The sequence below is a fragment of the Typha angustifolia genome, chromosome 10 (assembly GCF_048772165.1).
Source record: "Typha angustifolia cultivar Huaian chromosome 10, ASM4877216v1, whole genome shotgun sequence".
In the NCBI taxonomy this organism is placed as follows: domain Eukaryota; kingdom Viridiplantae; phylum Streptophyta; class Magnoliopsida; order Poales; family Typhaceae; genus Typha; species Typha angustifolia.
The window spans coordinates 9499129-9522016 of NC_133248.1; the positions used below are offsets into that span (position 1 = coordinate 9499129).

A 22888-nucleotide genomic window follows, 5' to 3' on the forward strand; every position below is an offset into this window, starting at 1 on the left:
TTTACTCAATATAAATCAATTTATCAGCTAGTGATTTTAGATACTCAGATGGAAAGAGCATTAGCTTAGGTAATGCTCTTTTATTCGTTAAAACTTAAAAGTACAGGAGAATAAAAAAAAAAGCCTCATCGTTCGCTGCGAGATCCGCTAGCCTAAGCTTAAGCTCACTTACTACCAATTCAATCTCCAGAACTGAATACAAGAATCAATGATTCTTGTTGAATAAAATCGTTATTTTAGAGGATACTATTTAATATAACTGTGTGATATTCATGTGCATCAGACGTCGTCTACTCATGTAAATAAGTTCTGTCGCTGGTTGTTTGGGTAAAATTTTTTGGTGTGCAAGTACTCCATTTACAGTCCGGGCCGGAGAAGGTCTGTCGAGTACTATGATAATAAATAAAGACTTAATTATATATACTCCTCTGAATTTTCACTTTGTCTTCACCTATTAAAAGAGTGTAAATTATTTTTATGATATTTTTAAGTGTAACGTTTCGGTATTTTTGTTGTTGTTATATATATAGGTTGAAATATTATAATATTTTAAATAGTTTAGGGGTGCAAATTGTTATAATTGCGAGCGTAAAGTGATACTGTCAAAGTTGAGGGAGCAAACTGTAACTAAGGCTGATAAAAATCCAATCGGGGGCTGAGCAACCAAAGCAAGCTCTTCTCGTTCGTATCGCCCCTCTCCACCTTAAACTCCCCCTCATCTCGCTCTCTCTCTCTCTCTCTCTCTCTCTAACAATGGAGGCCTCCGCAATGGCGAGATCTCTCGTCACTCCTTCCCCTCTCCCAAACTCTCACATCTCTCGTCGACATGGCTTGAGCGCAGAGCTCATTTCCTTCCCTCCCACCTCGATTCGAGCTCGAAAGCCTACTCCTTTGTCCCTCTCCAACGCCATTTTTCCCGCTTCCTCAAAGATTTCCAAGACCTTTGTAGCTAACTGCGCTCTGAGTGCGGATGAGAAGACGGAGGTGGAGGTCCCGATCGAGAAAAGTAAGCATCTTTTGACTTCTTTGTCGTTCTACTTGATATTGAACTAATTTTATCGTGGATTGTTCTCTGTTTGTGTATGGTACTTGTTTCCTAGAGTTTCCTCCCTTTCCATCGGTTATGGACATCAATCAGATCCGAGAGATCCTGCCACATAGGTGAGCTCCTCAATTTTATGTGGTTTCTTTGGAAATTAGGTTTGTTTGGTCTTTCTTTTTTTTATAAAGGCGAGCCTTTTACTTCTCTTTTCCCCTTACGTAACTACCGCACGAGTAAAGATGCCCTTCTTTTGTTTTGCGTTTCAATCTTTGGGTGTGGCGGGAGCTAGGTTTCCATTTCTTCTAGTGGATAGAGTGATCGAATACAAGGCCGGAGTTACAGCTGTTGGTATCAAGAATGTGACGATTAATGATAACTTCTTCCCGGGGCATTTCCCAGAGCGGCCTATAATGCCTGGCGTTCTCATGGTTGAGGTACCGATCAATGCCATTCTAAATCTTTTTCCCCCTTTAGAATTTCATCTTGATCAAGCTGTAGGGCTTTAACCTTTTGAATTGCTTCCCTTATTTATCAAATGTTTTCTTGATCTAGTTTTATGTAAAACACAAACAGAGTAAACGTGAAGCTACTTGCATGCAATCCTCAACTCCTTCTCATTTAGGTTGATTTTGATATGAAGAATCTCCGGAGGAATAAAAGTATTTCAGTAAGGAAATGAGAGATAGCAATGGCATGCATACATATGAGAAAATTACTCAAGAACGACAAGAAGGTCTTTTCTAGAATGATATGTGCTAAATTTATTTGAAACAACTCACTGAGGTTTCGTGCAATTTTGATGCTGATCTTTAGTCAAAAGCACTTGCTTTAGTTCCTGTAAAGGCCCTTTCTAGATGGACCATCTTAACTGACTATTAGAAGTAAAGGGGGAGTATTTTTGTTGTAAAGTTTTAGAAAAGAAAATGCTGAAATAATATAATTTTAGTTGCTGATTATGGGTCACCTGAGAACTTCATAAGCTTCAGTAGTTAATCGATAGTGCTGCAGTGCTCTGCATTGATCATATAGCTTGCTTTCTTGATTGCAACTGCATCTTGCACTGCAAAGTTGGTGTGTTTTGAGCTCTACATGCTTAGGCTTTTCAGTAGATTAGTAAACAATGTTTGTGCTCTTCTATACCATGTGAGAAGATGTGTATGAAGGTCCAGGAAACAGGGTGCTGTTATCTCAGGATCAATGTTCGTACCAATTCGATGGAATTATATGTTTTCTCTTTTCCTCCCATGCTAGAAGGATAAATGCAGGATAAAAAAATTTCCCCTCCGTTTCTGTTCCACTTCTAAACTGGGTTAATAGACCAAACTTTTAACCTCGATATGCCTGAAGCTTCCTTCTTCACTAACCTTTCTATGCAATTGTTATGCATGTGTTGCTATTGTTATTTTAATAAAAAAATGCAGTCTCATGTTATATAGTATCCATTGGTGTCGAGAACCGGCCAAACAACTTCTATGCTATTGTTAATCAAAGTTTTGTTTTGGTGATGCAGGCCATGGCTCAAGTTGGTGGCCTTGTGATGCTGCAACCTGAAGTTGGTGGATCTCGTGAGAACTTCTTTTTCGCAGGGATTGACAAAGTGAGGTTTCGGAAACCTGTGATTGCAGGAGACACCTTGGTCATGAGAATGACTTTGGTTAAATTACAAAAAAGATTTGGAATAGCAAAGATGGAAGGAAAGGCCTATGTTGGCGGTGAAGTGGTATGCGAGGGAGAGTTCTTGATGGCCACTGGAAGTGAATAAAGCATGAGCAAACATTATACTTCAGGTTATTAACTTTCACAACATCATGAGCCATTGAAGGATAGCTTCATTTCATTTTCCCCCAGCAAGTTAAGAAATTAAAACCCAATTTTCCTTTGCAGTGAAGTCATTGTTTCACTGGTAATATGAAATCCTGCTGGTTCTCTTTAATTAAGTTCTGTTAACTATCCTTTGTGAACTTCCTACACCATACTTTTGCATGATGATTCCTTTAAGGATTTGTATGCTTTTGTAGTAGTATTTTGTTGCCTTGTTGGTTTGAATAATTTATTCTTTGAGCTGTAAACTTTCTTCACAATGGCATTCTTATCTTTCGGGCTCTTTAAGACTCTACCTTCTGCCTCATAGATATGCAAATTAAGATGCTTTAATCTTTGCAAAACTGTCAATATCATCTAGTATTTGCAGGTTAACATGCTTAATTAACTTTAAAATGTATTTTGATGCCTTTAAATGTGTATGGTACAAGTTTAGGCCTTCAATTTTTTGCAGTTCAAATTTTCTTTGAATTGCTCAACTGCACAGCAGTCTTCCAAACAAGTACTAGTATTTACCTCATATTAGCCAGTAGGCCTAAGACATTTTGTATTCCTCATGTGAGTCTGATCAGTCAGCCTTATGAAGATTATATTTCCAACCTTTTAAGATTTGAAGATCTAGCATACCTGCAACTTAATTGCATGAAAAGTTTACACTGTTCAATACCTCATCAGTTGAGCCCAGGGCCGCCATGTACTCTGTATCTTCAATGTAAGTAACCATTTGGGGATGAGGGGATGAGCAATATTAGCCATTTTTGGATCTTATTCAAGTTTTTATTGCAAAGGAAACAACCTACTCTTTTCAGATGCTACGAAAGAGTATCATTTCCCCTAGTTTTATAACCACACCTGATTGCTCTTACCCTAACCATATCAACAACTGAGCATGAATCGGAGGGATGCTCTTTCTAACGTTCAGACCTTAGAAAGTTATGGGCCATTAATGTTGGTTTGGAGTGGGGGGAAGTAAGATAGTGAGATGGAGCTGTTGAGAATGTGAGGTTCTAGTTGGGGTACTAGGAAATAGTGAAGAGGGGGAACAAAGGAGCAGAGGTGGAGGTCCTTTTTGCCAAGTAAACTTTTGCTAGTACTTTGGTTGGATTTTTTTAGTGTCAATTTTCTCCGTGCAATTATTGTAGTACTCTAGAAGACTTGTGAAACAACACATCCAAAACGTGGCAAGGATGCTTATCATCAAATGTTTCAAAGATATCATGCTTGATAAGAACAGTTGTACCTTAGATGTGAATGATTTTGTAGTTTCTTTTCTTCTTTTTTCTCTAAGAGAGAAGAGGAAATTTAGGTCTTTTTCACACGTGGAATTGGGGTAAAATAGAAATAGTAATTTTTATTTGTTATTATCAAAATGAGAGATTTATTATAGAAATAATTATTTTTATGTTCATGAGTATCTTGAAATTAAAATCTAATAATTTTTTTAAGTAATAATTATTTTTTATGTAATATTAAAGTGAAAAAAATGAAAAGAAAAAAAAAGAATTTTATTTTTTATAAAATTATAAGATATATTTTTTAATTTGATATAATATAGATTGATATAGATGTAAAAGATATGCATAAGCATAAGCTTTGAACTAATACTCCATTTGGTTGTTAAGCTTATTCTGGTACAAGGACTTATATACTAGTATGATAACCAAATAATAGTGTATCTTAATATTAGTTTACTAATACTTATTCATCTCTTCTCGCTTCATTTAATATTTTATATTAACCAACAAGATATAATTACAAAGCTATTCCCCTGATCAAATGGTTCTGTCAAAGTAACCACACTCTGGCAGAGCTATGGACCAGCCTTCAACCCATCCTTGGCTATCACTCCCCTTGTTTGTTGCCTTCCATGTCAAGTGGAACCTACTGCCTTCAATAGGCTTTCAGGGTTGTGCTTTGTAAATTGTAATGAATGATCTATTAGTCTCATTTCTCATTCTGCGTAACTCGTTCTGCACCTCTCACGTATATACCCTAAGAGTTTTTCACGGAATTACACCTCCTTTTTATTTATTTACTGGAGTAGATTATCTCTTAAATTTATTATCAAATAGGATCTAATTTACTGTAATTCTAACAAAAATACTAAATTAATTATTGTTTTTAAAAAATATTAATTAGTTCAGTATTTTTATTTTATTTATTTTTAACTATTGAAAGATTAAATTAAAAGAATTTATATATATATAATGCTAATCAGTTTAATATTTTAGGACCAAACAAAAATATTAAATTAATTAGCATTTGTGTTTAAAGATAAAATACTGATTAACTTAATATTTTTATTAGAACTACAGGAAATTAGATCTCATTTGATAATAAATTTAAAAGATATTTTATTTCAATAAAAAAAAAATAGAACCTGGCTACTTGGTCAAAAACTCATTTTTACTGCCATTGTAGTTTCCTTTTCTACAAAGGAAGGACAAAATTATTGCCAGTGCAGTGCAGAGGCCCCAGGGAGTGCTCCAATTTCTTTTGTCCAGCTTTCATTTTGTCTTATATAATATAGATCCAAGGCAAATCCCCGGAAGAAAGTGAATATATATGCAGTAATTGTCCTTTTAGGAGTATATATCTACTTGCAAACATCCCAATCAAGTACGTCAGATGAAGACATACTATTTACTACAAACTGGGAGTCACTACCACACAGAATGTTCAGTAGTTTTTACTTGAGTCAGTCACAAGAGAGGTAAATGTGATCAAATAATTTGAGAGTGATCTAGAAAGATTTACATAGAGTTTAATAACCCAAATTATTCTTAAGAAAGTGACAAAATAAGAACTATTACTTTTAGGGAAATAACAAAATAAGAACTATAGTAAGCTGATGGTACATAGTTTGTGCCAAAGAACGGCAAACAAAACTTTGAGCTCTGGATACAAATTCAGCTCAATCCATGGTAGATTTGTGGAACAAGAACAAGACATCTGAAACAAAACCAAACTATAAAAAGTTGAAATGCCACGAAGAAAAATCTTAGATTGTTCAACATCTATAAATCAAAACAAAGCAAGGTAAGATAGCTTTAGGATTGAACACAAAGAGCTCATCCAAATTTGAGTAAATTCCTGCTGTACCAGCCACTGAATCATACTCCTCCATGGTCTCTTGGTTCCTCTTCACTCTTCCTGCAATCACTCTGCAGACCAACATTGCTCTCCTCTCATCATCTTTGGAAGTCTGAGCAGCATCGTGTGCTCTGCCGCTTGTCGCCATTGTGCAGATCCTTTCATTTACATCAGTCTTGAATCCATCCCTAATAATGCTGCAGACATTGCATTGTGGGATTGAATCACACAAGTTGCTGGAGCCATTCAGGCCAAGAGAACACTTGAGGGTAGTGCAGTGGAACCTAAGGAGCTCATTGCCATCGGCGACGCACCTAGGGTGCTTCTTTGGGAATTTACTAGCTCTGCTCTTTATGAAATCTCTGTAGTCTTCGAATTTTGTGATGGTCTTCTGAGTGTTGTTGACCTTTAGGATTCTGTCTACCTTGCATATTGGAGCTTGTTTCTTGAGCCAACTTGATTGGAATATTATCTCTACTATGTTTCTGCTGGTATCTTCAGGACCTAGCTCTGATACTGTGGAAGAAAGAGCATATCAACTAACTTAACAATCAGATCAAGGATTTGAGTGTATAAGAGAGGTAAAAGTATAGAGAAATCAACATATAAGTAGCCTATGGACGTTACTGATGAGGAAAAGCAAAGTACTATCAATTCTTCTTAATGTTAAAATGGCTATCAGAAAGATGTAACTTTCCCCTCTACTCTTCGAGTGAAATTAACATGGAATATTTATTCATCGAGGGATAAGCAGTTTGGAATTCTAATTAAAAAAAAACACTAAGGAAATTATAGAAATCAAAGAAACAAAACAATAGATGTATTAAATGAGAACACTGAAAGAGGAAAGTATTCCAGAAACATAGATTAGATAAATAAAATGAAAACCTGCATGTCTTGTTGCCTGATGAAGCTCCAAACTCTCAGATTTCACAAAGATCTCCCCACAATCAGGGCAGCAACAGATAGTAGCCCTCAGAGAAGAGTCTCTTAGCACACCATTTATTGGATCAACCACCATATGACATTCATAGCACCCAGAAAGCCTCCTCAGATGCATTCCTCTGAATGACCCACCAAGAGAGGAGGAAGAAGAAGCAGATGAATGAGAAGAGGAGGAGGTGGAAACAACTACTCTGTTTGCCACACCCAGTGGCTTCTTCATGGATCCTTCACTTACCTTACAACCACTGACTGAATTCCTTCTCTTGCAAGGCTGAGGCGGGGTTGTCTCTGGCCTCTGCATGACTCTTGAGTTGTCCTTGATGTTGCAGAGAGACCCAGAGCAACCAATACTCTTGCACTTCTTCCTGCTTCCATCTGCTGCTTGGTGGTGGTGTCTGCATGCAAAGAGGCTTCTGAGGGCCACCCTGTAAGATGGACTCTCTGGTTCCTGATGGCTTTGCTTCTGGCTCTCTTTGTTTCTCTTCATGAGCTCTCTTGTTCCCCTTGTTTCTGCCATTGGAGAGGGGGGCATGAAGTGTGTGTTCTTCAATTCATGATTAAGGAGAGGTATGAGTCATGGGCTTTTATCTTTTCTTTTCTTCTTTTATTGGTGAAGGTGCAAAGGTTGTTGCTTTATGCTTTGGATGGATGAATTGCTTTGGTTTCTTGAGTTGATTACATAGTAATGACTCGGAAATATGAGTTATGGGCATCTAAGTACTGTGCACAGAATTATTTGTTATGATAAGTATAACAAAGTGGTCCTTGGGGTTTGGATAAAAGAATGCAGATGGTACTCAATGACCCCCCTTTGCCCTGCAAAAGCTCATGTGGTTACTTATTTCAGGCATCAGCATGGGTAACAAAGAGAATAAAGGAGCAGGTAGGGTGCTCTTCTATTGGATAAGACTATCTTCTATCTTTAATTAAGACCCCTTCTGATAGTAACTCACCATCAAGGGCTTCACCATCCTTACCTTGGAATAGTCGAATATTGATATTTGCCATGGTGTAAATCTTGGAATAGTCGAGTATTGGTGATGGTATAACCTTAACTAATGTTGAAAGAAGCATGTGGTGGCACATTGACATGCTTTCCCTCCTAACGTTGTGACCACTTGCATGTGAAATTGTTAGCAGGAAATGCATCAAGTGCATGTGAAAGCCTGCATTCATGTTCCATATATCCAACAACTATTTCCATACCCAATAATTCCTCAGACAAATATAGTTCAATCCTTGCTAAAGTAGCACATGTAGAAATCCGAATTCCCACCGACTAGGTATCGATTTGGAATCCTACCAAATATCAATCCAAGACGGAGGTTACAGAGTCGATTTCGATGCTATGTACTAATCATTGGATTAACTTTAACGAGGAGAAAATATAAAACAGTGTTATTTACTTTTTTTTCTAAAACTTGACTCGGTTGTCCAATCTATACTTAAACTTATAAACTGTAATTTATCTAAAAAGTCATAAACTATAAAAAGTTACTAAAGTGAGCCATGAAAAGTAAAGTCTTGTAGCTTTTCTCTGTTTAAAGCACATAGGGTTTTTATTTAAAATTTATAATGGACTCCAAATGCAAGTACTTTCAGTTATATAATTGAATTAATGAAGGCAAATAGCAAGCCTCCATCAAATACATGCACCGTCTTTGATCACTTATTGCATCTGCCTACTTCCGTTAATACTCAGTCAACAACTACAACTACCGGAGATGGCAAACTTTTTTTTATTCTTTTAAAAAATAGTCTGTAGACTAACTCATTCCATAGAAGTCAGGTTATAATGGAAGTTGACTTGAGGGTTTACCCAATCCTTGCAACTCTAGTGTATCTAAAGATGACATTCAGATAACGTAGGAGTTATGATCCAGTCCACTTTATCAAGAGAGGAGATGTTGATAGCTGTGACCAAATTCTGGCAGTCACTGAAAATTCTGATCCTTTTACCATTAGCCAGTCTGACGGCTTCTTTGATTACTAAGAAAAAGTGCTATCGCCTCCCTGTGTAAAGCATTCCGACAGTGCTCAAGGTAGCTGCATCCGACCATGCATCACGGTTGCATGAGACTGGGATTGTTCAAAAGAGAGGAGAAATTGACTGAGGCACTTTGATACTCTCGAAAATAGTGTCTGCCATGCAAAGTACTCGGAGGAGGGCATGGTTCCTCTCCCTCGAAGAAGAACTTGTTTCTACGTCTCCAGAATGATGAAGCAAATGAAAATAACTCCTCATCTAGGAGATTGGAGTGTATTTAAAGACTAACTATTCCGAAAGCATCCACTTTATAGCCCAAGAATTGACCGACAAAGTAGTTTATTATAAAGGTCAGAAGAGGCCCATATACTTATCGGGTCAGTCTCAAATCCACACCCCGATCCGAAACCGACGGGTTCCGACCGGCGGCTATTCGGTTAAAGTATCTGTTTTGCCTCTCTCTCTCTCTCCCCATTCCTTGCCGTCCACTAGACCCACTACTCCAATACGTCTCTCTCTCTCTCTCTCTCTCTCTCTCTCTCTCTCTCTTCATCGTCCAAGCCCAAAAGCAAACCCAGAAACGATACTAATGGGAGAACTCACCTCCCATCGTTGAAGCCTAGGTCAAGAGAATGTTTCTAATCCAATCCCCTCCCTCCACCTCTTCCACACCTTCTCTCCCGTACCCTCGAGTCCGCTTCTCCCCCGGTATCCCACCGAAGCGCCGCCGCCACAGCCGTTCTCCCGCTCTCCTCCACCACTCTCTCCGCGCCATCTGGAAGCCAACCGACATCGACCCAGGTGATCTTTTCCTCTGAAGATTCATAAAGGCATCTCCTTTTCGTCTTTTCTGACTTGGGCATTCTTCTTCTGGTAGATGCCGTTCAAGAAAAGCTTAGTTCATGGTTTCTCAAAGCACGCACGCTGCTCGCGGAGGCGGCGGCGCCGCTCGTGAAGCCCACTCAGGGTAAAAGACCTGGATTGGATAGGGATTTGGAGTCTACAGCAGTTCAAGAAGAGGTCTTCGTGGCCTCGGAGTTGACCGTGGAGCGCAAGATGCCAAATGGATGTCTCTCATTTGCGGCCGTTATCTCCATCGAGCAGTTTGGGAGGTAGAGGGGAATAATTTAGAAGCAATATGATGCGATTTTTGGGTGTTATAGATTTTTTCTCTCGTTTGGGCACTTTGTCGGGCTTGTGTCGGATGTAAAAGGTTTTACCTGTAGGTTGAATGGATTGACCGGGAGAAAGATGCAAAAGATATTCAAAGCGCTCGCTCCTGAGCACTTGCTGAATGACGCGCGGAGTTTGGTCGAGTATTGCTGTTTTAGGTACTTGTCGAGGAATAGCTCGGAGTTGCATCCTAGCTTGAAGGTATGCTAGCTATGATGTATTCTTTCGGGTTTGGAAGGGTTATGCTCTTTGTCTGAAAAGGATTCTCGTTATATTTGCGAAACAAATTTTCTGTGCTTCTTTCATTTCTCTCAAATTAAGTGGATATTACGTGTTTTCTTTGACTATCATGCTGATTTAATGCAATTTATTGTGGAAATTGATTTGTCTAAAGATAATGTAAATCCTTTTCTTTTATATTTGCACGGGGTATCGGGTGACAAATAACTGTGAGGTAAACATGCACCAGTGACAACATCATGTTTGCTAAAGAACAATTTCCCAACATGCTTCTTGAACTTAATCATTCGTATAGTACAAAAGCAAAATATTTCACACATACTTTTAGAGATCAGCAAAAATCGATCCCATATCAGCCCCAATCCTTATCCTGAAAACAGGACGAAACCCCTGAAGACTTTTGATAGAATCAATATATCTTAAAGCTAGTTAGTCATTGTGATTGTATGTTGATCTGATATTCTTAATTGCTTCTGTAGTCACTGTGAGCTGAACATTAATATTACTTCATAATTTCACCATATTAATTAGTTCCAAATCTTATATAAGATTATACATTTCACAGGAGCCTGCATTCCAGAGGCTTATCTTTATAACTATGCTTGCTTGGGAAAACCCTTATAGCAAAGATGGTGATTCACAATCTTCATTAGATTACTCTTTACAGGTATCTCCTGTCAAATATATTTTTGGCATGATTTCAGCTGCCACCTACTATACAATGTTAAAGATGCACTCTCATCATTTTCCTTTCATAGGGGAGACTAGTCAGAGAAGAGGCTTTTGTTCGAATTGCTCCTGCTGTTGCGGGTGTTGCTGACGTAGCAACGGCACATCATCTTTTCAAGGCTCTTGTTGGAGATGAACAAGGGATCTCCATAAACCTATGGACAACATACCTCGCTGAACTTTTCAAGTAAGCTTGCCTCTATTATTCAACATCTGGAACTGGTCTCTATGCGTATATAAACTTATTATTTTTTATTGCATTTAGATGATTATATTTAATTTTTATTGCTTACCTTATGCAATTTCTATTATTAAAGGAAAATCATGAGCCATATACATGCTTCTTCGATGGCTCTCCTTGTTGATATATCAGCTTTCATGTGCTAATGAGAGGTAGCAATTTATGACAAATCCTTAAAAATCAGAAATAACCTTTAGGAAAATAACATGTTTCCCTGCAATACCTAAATGACCAAATAAGTGACTAACTTCACATTATGAAATTGTGGCCACTTGTTTTAGAGTATACATGCCTTGGCAGTGGAGGTTTCTTCCTGTTTTTCTTATTACAGGGATGCCTGCAGGTTTATATGTCTTTTATTCTGTAATCATCACTGAAACCATTACAGAATCTTCGACTTGTTTTAGATAAGTGAATGTTTCCAGTCTTAGTCTGCAAATCTTCTGTGCTACTTTCTTCAAGCAACATTTGGACTTTGTTCCTATGATACAGGGTGCATCAAGGGAGAGACACCTACGAACCTGGGGAAAATCTGTTGTCTGATGAGCAACTTTTGTGCATAGGTTCCAGCAGAAAGCGTCCTGTCCTAAAATGGGAGAATAACATTGCATGGCCTGGAAATCTAACTCTAACAGATAAAGCACTGTATTTTGAGGTAGACTCTTTGATGGATACAATTAGGCATGCTTCTTTTATTCATATTTTACAAGTAAACATTCTGATCTTATAAAGTATTATTTTCATATTTTGTTTTAGATTGTTCTGAAAAGACTAACCTGCTTTTAAAGGAAGATATTTACATTATTACAAGATGGTGAGACACGAATGTCCTAATGATAGACAAAATCTAAAAGGCTACATGCTGTGAATTTGTCAAATTGTTTCATTTTAATTATTTATATAGACAGATAGAGAAATTACATGCTAATAGATGACTAAGAATGTCCTGCTTAAGAAAATTTTGATTAGTTCAATTGAGATTACAAAATGTTAGTATCATTCTCATATAGCTCTCTACGCTTATGGATGCTATTTTGATGTTGAGCCTTTATAACCTATTTCTATAAGATCTTTTGCCTATACCTTCTGCTAAGTAAAAATTTGTATTTGCAGAACTGATGCTACTATAGATATTATATTTAGAAATAATTCCTGCAATTTTTTCTGTCTGTATGGTATATCATTATTCATTAGAATATGTAGTCTGGTACTGCTAGGACAAAGGTATTTTGCGTACTGCTTCAGTGTTTTGTTTCAGTTAGTTAGCAACACAATTGTGCAGTTATTGATGCAAGAGCGGTGCACTTTTGGAGAGATTAATGATGGGAGCATCTGACATGAGAAGGGAAATTATATCAAAGATGAGATACAAACAATGGGATCTTTGACAATAAGCAGAGGAGTTATTGTTAATATCCATTCTTTAACAGGACAACTCCTTGAGAATGAAACTAGTGCAAATTGATGGTGAATTTTTTAGAGCTTCTAATAAATTATCAGGTATGGTAGAATCTGGAATGCTGTATATCTAGGCAAAGAATTATGTGCTAAATGTGTTAATATGCAATGGTGCATATTTAACACCTAATATTTTTTATGCTCTCCTTAGGACGAAGGCTATGTAAGGATCAAGATCTTGTTGATCTTCTTCTAGGATCTAGTAGGAAAGATACCTTAATATCATTGAGAACAATAACTAAAGGATTGCTAATCTTCTTCTAGGATCAATTTGCAGTTGTTAGTTGGTATCTTTTGAGTTTCAAAATTTACTGTCCAATAAATGGCATACAAAACAAAATGTGACTTTTTGTATCTTTTAACTATGAGATGCTACATCCAAAGTAGAACTTATTTTGCAATTTTAGTTTACATGGGACCTTTATCTTGGAAGTATGGAACAGAACCATGAGTATCTCTGCACTTAACTGAATAGGAAGGCATGAAGACAATATGTAGGATGACTTGCGGAAAACAATATTCATAAGATTAAGTGCTACTCTGGTTATGGTTGGGCTTACTCAGATACCATACCTCCTAAGTGATATAAGTATATAACCATGTGTATCTCTAGAGTCTACGCTTAACTGAATAGGAAGGCATAAAGTGTGATACATAGGATGACTTGTGGAAAACAATATTCATAAACGTAAGCATCGCTCTGGTTATGGTTGAGCTTACTCAGGTACCATACCTCCTAAGTGATATATGGAGCTTTGTTTATCAAGAATTGATTGCGGCAGTCTTACAACTGCTCTAGGAACATCCTGCAAAACTTTTTTTTTTTCTTTCCTCCTCTTTCAACTGTTTGCATATGTCTCTTAAATATCTTTGCGCTGATCAAATTTCGAAATTCTTTAAAAGTTCATTTATGTTGTAGTTCATGAGTCCCAGGGAACAACATAAGAAGACCAAATTAATTGAATATACTACCGCCACCATGCAGTACACATCTAAGGATAAAGAGTTTTTTTTTTTGTGGAGTTTTTGCTATGTCTGGCTGATGGATGAGCTTAAAATCTAAGCTTCAATGTTGGATAACCTGCGTAGTGCTCTCTTTGTGGCAGAAATGAATATAATGCATATTTGCATTTTGCATGGTTCTCAATCGATGTAGCTGCCAACATTTTCTTCCTTGTTGTAGACCTCTGTAAGAACAACTAAATTTGTTAGGTTGAGTGATGATACCATTTTTTTCATTCTTTGCAGAAATATACCTTTTGATCAAGAGTATAAATAATCTCCTGGTTTCCTAGAGAAATATTCTTGTGAATTACTCCAACTTTTTTTTAGAACTGGAAATTTTTTTAAATGCAGCTTGAGTATCACTCCCACTTTGTTGCTTCATCATGTGCCCACATCAAAGTTGTTTAATTTGTTTTACATTAACTTTTTCTTATTACAATTATATGATAAATCATAAATATGCTTAATTACATTATTACTACCCAGTAGTGTTTTGATTAATTAAATTCCAGTGATGTTGGCCCAACTGTTCCTCCCTCGTTGCATTGATATTGGCAGGCCATTGGACTGACAGGTACTAAGAAAACTGTTAGACTAGATCTCATGCATCAAACTTCACGAATTGAGAAAGCAAAAGTTGGACCATTTGGATCCAAGCTTTTTGACTCTGCTGTCTCTGTTTCCTCTGGTTTAAAGTAAGTGTGCTTCTGTATAACTCTTGTTCTCACTTGCGCTTCTGTATAACTCTCACTCTTGTACTGTTTCATACAACAAGGATCTTCATATTGCAAGTAAACTGAAGGTGGTGTTTCATGTTCAGTATTGATGCTACATTATCATGTTATATATGTGGTTTTTGCAGTAAACAGTTATATTCTTGTCAGGTTATCACGAAGCTGACTCTTGGATTTTCAGCAGGTCAGAAGTGTGGGTGTTAGAATTTGTTGATTTTGGTGGTGAGATGAGACGAGATGTATGGCATGCTTTTATTAGTGAAATTATTTCGTTGTACAAATTCATACATGAATTTGGACCACCTGATGATGATCCAACAATTCATCAAGTATATGGTGCCCATAAAGGAAGGGAAAGAGCAATCAAAAGTGCAGCAAACAGTATTGCAAGGCTACAGTCTCTTCAGTTCATTCGGAAATTGTATGAGGATCCAGCTAAACTAGTGCAGTTCTCATACTTGCGAAATGTACCTTATGGTGATATTGTTCTTCAGACCTTAGCAGTGAACTTCTGGGGTGGACCTTTGATTAATAAGTCTAAACAAAAAAACCATCAACCAACTCAATGGGTCATACCTTCTGAAGACCTCTCTAGTGGTAATGCTCATGTGTTTGACATAGATGGCAGTGTTTACTTGCGCAAGTGGATGACATCTCCTAATTGGGTGTCGAACTCTTCACTTACATTCTGGAAGAATTCCTTAGTTAGACATGGAATTGTACTGTCCAGATCTTTAGTTGTAGCTGACAGGAATCTTGTAGAAAGGGCAACATTGACATGCAAAGAGAAGAGTCGAATAGTTGAAAAGACTCAAGCCACAATTAATGCTGCTACAATTGAAGGGATACCAAGCAATATCGACCTTTTCAAGGTGCATACCTTTCACATTTCTCTCTCTTCGTAGTCTATTGTAATATACAAATTATCTTGATGCTCCAGAAATCATGTTGTATCAGGGTTTAGTCCAGAATCTTTAAGGGGTAATGCATCTAAAAGGGTCAGTACTCAGTAGGTGTTGTCAACTTCTCAAGTAGTGCTTAATTATTTAATGAAAACACAAGTGTTCTGTGAATGTCTATAAATTGGCGGTGTTCCACAAATATTATTTCTGCCAATATTGTTCTTCATCATGACCAAGATTTGAAGTATTAGCTTTCCAGAAGTGAAACTTTCTTGATGCCGAAAATTTGAGAGTTCAAGATCTCGTGTCTCAGGTCTTTTCCAATTTAACTTTTTTTTTCCTTGTTCTGCATTCAGGAGCTTATGCTTCCCTTTGTGGTCATTGCTCAAAAATTCGACAAACTTAGACGCTGGGAAGAGCCGCGTTCAACTATATGCTTCCTTGTATTTGCTTATACTCTTATATTTAGGTAAGCAGTATATTTTCTTTTATTCAGTATGTCACACAAGTCATAAGCTGTAAATTTTGGTGGATAATGCTCATCAACTTCCATGGGGATCCTCTCACAAAGAATGCTCCTATATCATAGTCCACATGCAGCATATTAATGCCACTTTTGAATGAATTAAAAACACATCCTTTTACCTAATTAAAATGTATAGTTCAATTTGGTGCTATTTCTTGACTAGTTGTTGTGAGAATAACTTTATCTTACATAGGTTATCTCTTGCTAACTCCTTTACTGCTATCTTAAGCCTTCTAGTTATTTTGATTTTCTATGCCTTTATGATCTTGTTGATATGGGATTGCCCTTTTCTTTCCCTTTTCCTCTTGGCTTTTGATTCCCTGGTCTTCTCCTGTTTCTCCTTCTCTCATCTGAAGTGTTTTGAAGTGTAACTGAAACTGATAGAGGCAACTTGCTGCTACTCTGGTTTACAAGAGAAAGCATTGTGATTCTATTACTAATGTTTTTTGCATAAGCTATAATTCATACTAACAATCATTTGTTCAGTTTGACATTGGCATTTAAAAGGCTAAATTAAATTACATTTTCACTTCCAGACCTATGGCATAGTATTGCATTACACCTCTGAAGAATGAAAGCATACAATCTGCCCCATGAACTATCTGCACCCATCTGTTATTCTACCATGAGAGATTTTTGACAGAACCTGTTGCAAGAGAAACTAGCCTCCTATGCTATTACATTACACTATTGGTGCAAGCAAATTGCTTCTTGTTATTCTCTTGAGTTGTGATTCATACTGGGTCATAACTCAGGTAGTGAATTTCTAATCTAACCTAATTAAAATCTTCTTTTTTTATAACTGAGGTCTGGTGTGGTAAACTAAGACTGTGTATGCTTAAGAAATTTCTAAGATTGATAAAGATGTCATAGAGCCGCTTCTAGACATGACAATTTAGATGCTGTGCAGCTGCAGGCATAGTGTATGTCCAAAAGTTGAAAAGAAATGCAGAAACATTTAAATTGTTATAATGGCTAGCTTCTTTTAAGTTTCCCCAAAAATTAATTCTGATGAGCATCTTTAAACAATTGGATGGAATAGTAGATGTTGCTGCTTTGCATTATATTTGGGATTCTGAATGCTTGCATCAAAGAAGTGCACAAGCCTTCATCTATATATCTGATCCTATTTGCCTATTTGGATTTTTTATTGGCTATATATATATATATATATATATATTACTTATAGTCTTGTAATATGACCCCACCCAAATAACAATCTAATATCTATTGATAGGATTACTCAACAAATCACCCTAATATTCATTCTTTTACAGACACTTATAACATTAGCCCATTTGTTATGATATTTCATAGTGTTTTCTTTGAAATAGGTATATGAGGTGATTTGCAACATTTTTGTGATTTTTAATCTCAGGAATCTTCTTTCATATGTCTTCCCAATGAGTCTGGTAATCATTGCCACTACAATGCTCTTACTGAAAGGGCTTAAAGAACAAGGCCGATTAGGAAGATCCTTTGGGAGAGTGATGATACGTGATCAACCTCCTTCAAACACAATCCAGAAAATCATAGCTCTTAAAGAGGCCATGGCTGACATGGAAAATTACCTTCAGCATCTGAATGTTTCACTACTTAAGATCCGCACAATCATTTTATCAGGTCAACCTGAGGTATGTCACTATGTTGTTATATATCTTAATACTTATGTTTGTTACCAAGTAGGCATCTTAAGATTTTACAAAAAATCTCTGAAACCAAATACAAGTGCATCCAAGTCATATGGGAACTGCAGAAATTAATGTAATATATTTGAGGTGAATTCCCTATAGGGAAAGGTATCAAAGTACAGGGAATTTTAGGCTAAACCAGCTGTTGTTTATTTATCAATGAATCCGTCATGCAGAAAGGCAAACAATAATGATAAAGCATTAATTCTAAAGCCTTGGATTCCTATCAATGAGGTTCAGCTACATGAACCTCTTCAATTGTTCAGCTTTATCTATGACCACATCCTTTAATCCGAGGGTCATCATGTCCATCCTCTCTGCTTCTATGCAGTTCTTTCCATAATCCAGCTCTTTCCCTCTGTGGAGAAGAGAAATGTGGAACCACCCCAGTTTCATTGCTGGTGGCTTGGTTTTCCAAACTCCCAGGCTCAGTGAGAGGGTGTCTCTACCACTTGGGATAAATGTTGTCGATCGAGTTGTTGCCAGAATTGGTCATGAGAGTTTGAATTTGCTTTCTTCTTTCCTTCTTTCCTTCTTCCTTTTTTTCATTTTTTTTTTTTTTTTGGCTGGAGGATGGAGTGCCTTGAAGCCTTTTGGTTCTGCTCAAATTTTTACTCTGAATACTTACATCTGTTTCAAGGATTGCTCAAGAGAACCTCTTAAGCATAGTACTTATTTTTCTCTCTGTTCTTCCAATTGCAGATTACTACTCAGACTGCAGTTGTGCTTCTGGGTGTGGCATCAGTTCTCCTTGTGGTACCATTCAAATATATCCTTGCCTATGTCCTCCTTGATCTTTTTACAGGTGAGCTAGAATTTCGGAGAAATATGGTCATAAAATTCATCAGCTTCTTAAAGGAGCGGTGGGCTTCTGTTCACGCTGCACCTGTGGTCATATTACCCTATGAGAGCAGTGAAGCCGGCACTGCACAGATCCCTGAGAAAGCTTCTGAACAGATTAAGTCTGAGAAGACCAAGACTGAGAAGGTACGTAGAAGTGGAAATATCATCAGCTCGCAAAGGACATCATGAAATGTGTATTTTGTGTTAAAGAAAAAATAGAAAGGATTGTACAGGATAATTGATAGGCTTGTAATTCCGGGTCTCTGGTAGTCAAGAATAGGTTATACACCAATTGTTGTATCTTCTTTAAGAAAGCAATCTTGTAAGCTAGAAGGAAACATTCTTCCAAGTTCTTGGTCTTATAGTGATTATAATCATAGTATCAAATTGTTTGTGTCCTTGTTTAAGGAGAGACCTATTTATGCAAAATTAGTGCTATTCACAAGTTACTTTCATACTTAAAGCATTATGAAAACGAAAGGAGGTTGCAGTATCCGATGACATGGCATATTAAAGTCTTCATGAAACAACTAAATCTGTAAATATTATTGAAATCAATCTGTAAACATGATATTATTTTCATCAATTGAGAAAGTAGATACAGATTTCCTTCATAAATGTGAAAGATTAATTCGAAAAAATAATTAATGAAATAACTCATATTGCCTGAATTACCAGCATGCACCATTTAGTGAATCCTGACTTCAAAAGCAAACTTTGGTGAACGAAGTTCACGTCGCATGCTTTGGAGTTCAGCGGAAGCAATGTGGAGCACATCCTGTTTCAAAATGTTAATTAGTGTAATATCACTCGACGTGCATGCAGAATTACTAGGCATGGTTGCAGTTTACCTTAAGCATGATGACCCATCTTGGATTCAACATCTGAAAGAGATCCAACTGCCATCAGTTCTGAATTCTGATGCCGAGAAGTATGCTCGCTTTTATCCTGTGAGTCATTGAAGAGATTCTCTGATCAGAAGACGGATCCAGTTACATTCATGGCTAAACAAGTTCTAGAGATGATACCCTCGGATTACATTGTTGGCTTGGAATATTTGTTTAGACGACATTGTATACTTGCATTGTTATTTATGTAGCATCATACCTACAGAAAGCAAGAATATTTATTGCATAAACTGGTGAAGGTTAATATTACACATGAATTAAGATCTTTGTTATAAAAAGAGAGAGCAAGAATATCATGGCAGCAGCAATGATCCAACCATTGCAGGGTTAAAGAAACATTCTTGAGAAACTTGATGAAGTACTCTATATATCATGATGGTATATTTAATAGAATATAGCATGTTATTGGAGATCCAACATTCTTGGCTCGCACAAGCTGTATGGATGATGCACTCGTTCTGTTCTCTCATTATTGTAATTATTCTATTATGACACATACAGAAAGCAAGATGTGCCCATGAAGATGAATAATTACACGTAGAAACTAAGTTTTCCAGCACTAAGTCTATGCAGAATTTCAAATAAAATACCTCTAGAATGCAAGATGAATAACTGTAAATGAGGCCTAAGTTTTTTAGACAAAGTTTATTGGCTAAAAATCATGAGCATCGTGACTACTGTACTGTACCAGTCCTTCAGCAAGACAATAGAGAGATTATGGACAGAGATTTTCCAGTAAATTCAAGCCCTGGATAAAGATTAAAGAGATGGAAATCTTTAGGCCTACATTGTACCTGAAGAGTGGAGTATTCTGTTTGATCGCACATGGTTCTTGCTTTTCAGGCTCCACTCTACTAGTTCACTCAATAATGGTGTACTACTACTTATCATGGAGCTACTGGTTTATATTAGAATTTAGAAATACAGGACTTGATGAGCGAGTCAGAAGCACCCTAATTTAGCTGCATTCCTTATTCACAAAAATCCAGTGCCACCCAGATTCCATCATATAACAAGCAAAGCAAGATGGCTTCAAACTCTTACTGCAACCCAGCTCTTCCCTGCTTCCTTCATACCTGCTCTTCTTATGACCTCCCTAAGATTAGCTGAGACGTCCCACATACCCAGGCTAGCACAAATATTAGAAAGGGTAACGTATCCCGACATGTCATGGGTACATGTTGGAATGAGGTCTACTGAGTACAGTTTTCCAAGGTCAATATCTTGATTGATGGAAGAAGCCCTGATCAAGAAGTTCCTTATGGTGCCATCAGGTTCGTAAGGCATGTCAGAAATCAGCTGCTTAGCCTCTTCAACTTTTCCAGCTCGGCTAAGAATATCTACCATACAACAGTAATGCTCTAAACATGGTCTTATACCATGCTTATCTTCCATGTTCTTAAAAATTCTGCATGCTTCCATGACCAAACCACCATGTCTACAGGCAGAAAGAACGCCAAGAAAAGTGATCTCATTGGGTTTCACCCCTGATTTCAGCATCTCCTGGAAATGCTCAATTGCTTCTATTGATTTTCCATTGTACCCACATCCTGCAATCATCGCTGTACAACAAATAGTATCTTTTTCAGGTGCTGATTCAAATACTTGGAGACCATCCTCAATATGCCCACTTTTTGAGTACATGTCCACCAGAGAAGCAACAACAATGGTATCAGATCCCAAACCTGTCTTTGTGGTGTAAGCATGAACTTGTACGCCACCTTGAGACCATGCTAGGGCAGAGCAAGCCTTAAGGATGTTGGAGACTGCATAATGGTCTACTCCAACTCTTGTCATATCTCTGAATAGAGAAAATGCTAACTGGTTCGACCCTTGTTGAACACAGGCAGCGATAAGTCCAGTCCATGCAATTTCATCCTTGTTCGTCAGAACATGGAACATACTAAATGCATCTTCTAAATTCCCACACCTAGCATAAAGATCTACAAGAATGCTTCCAACAACATGATCTGAATCATATCCATTCTTTACTATTAGAGAATGGACTTGGAGCCCAGCTCTCCTGTTCTGCAAGTTGATACAGACCTTTAAAGCACTTGAAAGAGTATAGGCATCAAACATGATCCCTGAACAGTGGATCACTGACACCAGATCAAGCGCATGTTGATCATACCTGTTGAAAGCAAATCCAGAAAGCATTGAATTCATTAGTGGCAATTTGTCCAGAAAAACTTCTTTGCAACTTAAATACTGATCATACAAATCCATGGAATCAGTAATCTGGCCACAGTTTGCATACATATCAATAAGAGATGACCCAGTAAAACAGCTCATCTCAGACCCACATTTTATAACGTAGCAATGAATTTGCTTTCCCATTTGCTCAAAACCAAGACTCCCACAGACCTTCAATGCACAAGGAAAAGTGAAAGTATCAAGCATAACACCCTTCTTATGCATCATAGAGACAAATTCCAATGCCTTTGGACTCTCTAATTGTGAAAAACCAGCAATGATAGTGTTATAAGACACAGCATCAGGCTCAGGAACACGATGGAATAGCTTCTCTGCCTCATTCATGTCATCTCCTCCACAATATCCACCAATCATCGTATTCCATGAAGTAGTGTTAGCCATAAACAACCTGTCGAAAATTCTCCGAGCTTCCAACAAGCTCCCACATTTGATGTACATATCAAGAACTGCATTCATCAAGACAGTATCGCACTGCAGCTGCAATCCCGACATATGCCTGTAGATCCACCTACCGAATTCAAGATTCTGAGCCAATGCACAGGCTTTTAGCACCACAGAAAAAGTGTACCTATTAGGTTTCTCCAAACCACAATCCAACATTTGCAAAAAGACTCCTAGTGCCTCACAAGGATTACCTGCACGAACATGCGCTGTAATGGAAGCAGTCCAAGAAACCACATTTCTCTGGGGCATTTCATCGAACACTCTTTGTGCGTCGACATAGCATCCGAAATCATTGTACATGACAAGTAAATTGTTTGCAACATAAGTTGCCGCCCAAACTCCAAGCTTAATCAAGTGGGAATGAATCGATTTGCCTCGAGCAACAGCCAGTGTTCGCCCACAATGGCGAATAGCTCTTGCGACTACCTCGAAATCCATACACAATGTTAAAAACGCAAACGGGTCGATCGTTGCAACGCTTCCCGCTCTCGAGCAGAGAGGATTCCTTGATCATGAGAAGCCCAAAATGGCCAACCAAAAATTTCAGATATCAGATATCACAGAGCTGGGCAATTCAGATTTGATCGATTTTCTTCACGCTGATGTCAAATTTTGTCTATCGGATTGAGTTCTTCGTTTTGCCCTCCACATGCTATTTGGTTCGAGGAGGTCAATTCCGGCGTATGCTATTTATTCAACGAGCATAGTGAATAAGTGAGGTCTTATTCCGATACACCTCGTCACGTTCTATAGCAAATCACAGATACAAGTATAATGACTACGGTTAAGATTCGGCTGTAAAATGTTGGATAATATCGTTGTATGGTTATTGTTAGTTAAGTAGGAGTGGGTTTAATCGTATCTTATTCACCACACAAATGTTTGCATA

At 37.5% G+C, this 22888-nt stretch overlaps 4 protein-coding genes across 9 annotated transcripts; 2 read left to right on the plus strand and 2 right to left on the minus strand.

The window, feature by feature from the left end:
- Window positions 1–659: 659 nt before the first annotated feature.
- LOC140768505 (uncharacterized) lies at window positions 660–3156 on the plus strand. The gene is made up of 4 exons (XM_073108799.1): window positions 660–1006; window positions 1101–1161; window positions 1332–1476; window positions 2553–3156. Exons 1-4 carry the CDS (start codon window positions 754–756, stop codon window positions 2802–2804), a joined length of 711 nt encoding a protein of 236 aa, XP_072964900.1. The 5' UTR covers window positions 660–753; the 3' UTR covers window positions 2805–3156.
- A 2708-nt stretch (window positions 3157–5864) lies between these two features.
- LOC140768602 (uncharacterized) lies at window positions 5865–7627 on the minus strand. Its single transcript, XM_073108938.1, has 2 exons — window positions 6845–7627; window positions 5865–6472 (listed from the first exon to the last, which is right to left on the minus strand). The coding sequence occupies exons 1-2, from the start codon at window positions 7431–7433 to the stop codon at window positions 5874–5876; spliced, it is 1188 nt and encodes a 395-aa protein (XP_072965039.1). The 5' UTR covers window positions 7434–7627; the 3' UTR covers window positions 5865–5873.
- Window positions 7628–9305: 1678 nt separating this feature from the next.
- Window positions 9306–18817, plus strand: LOC140769243 (uncharacterized). Of its 2 annotated transcripts, none has more exons than XM_073109895.1 (11): window positions 9306–9689; window positions 9766–10000; window positions 10115–10262; window positions 10867–10968; window positions 11060–11217; window positions 11764–11926; window positions 14293–14429; window positions 14650–15340; window positions 15727–15839; window positions 17275–17530; window positions 18290–18817. In XM_073109895.1, exons 1-11 carry the CDS (start codon window positions 9521–9523, stop codon window positions 18617–18619), a joined length of 2502 nt encoding a protein of 833 aa, XP_072965996.1. In that variant the 5' UTR covers window positions 9306–9520; the 3' UTR covers window positions 18620–18817. The 2 variants fall into 2 exon arrangements, with proteins under 2 accessions (XP_072965996.1, XP_072965998.1); XM_073109897.1 differs by having other exon boundaries at window positions 14653–15340.
- A 136-nt stretch (window positions 18818–18953) lies between these two features.
- LOC140769244 (pentatricopeptide repeat-containing protein At4g08210) lies at window positions 18954–22761 on the minus strand. 5 transcript variants are annotated; one of them, XM_073109902.1, is made up of 5 exons: window positions 22191–22761; window positions 20133–22097; window positions 19459–19537; window positions 19282–19378; window positions 18954–19208 (listed from the first exon to the last, which is right to left on the minus strand). In XM_073109902.1, the coding sequence occupies exons 1-2, from the start codon at window positions 22435–22437 to the stop codon at window positions 20371–20373; spliced, it is 1974 nt and encodes a 657-aa protein (XP_072966003.1). In that variant the 5' UTR covers window positions 22438–22761; the 3' UTR covers window positions 18954–19208; window positions 19282–19378; window positions 19459–19537; window positions 20133–20370. The 5 variants fall into 5 exon arrangements, with proteins under 5 accessions (XP_072966003.1, XP_072966000.1, XP_072965999.1 ...); XM_073109899.1 differs by having other exon boundaries at window positions 19470–19537; window positions 20133–22761; XM_073109898.1 differs by having other exon boundaries at window positions 20133–22761.
- Between the last annotated feature and the right edge of the window lie 127 nt (window positions 22762–22888).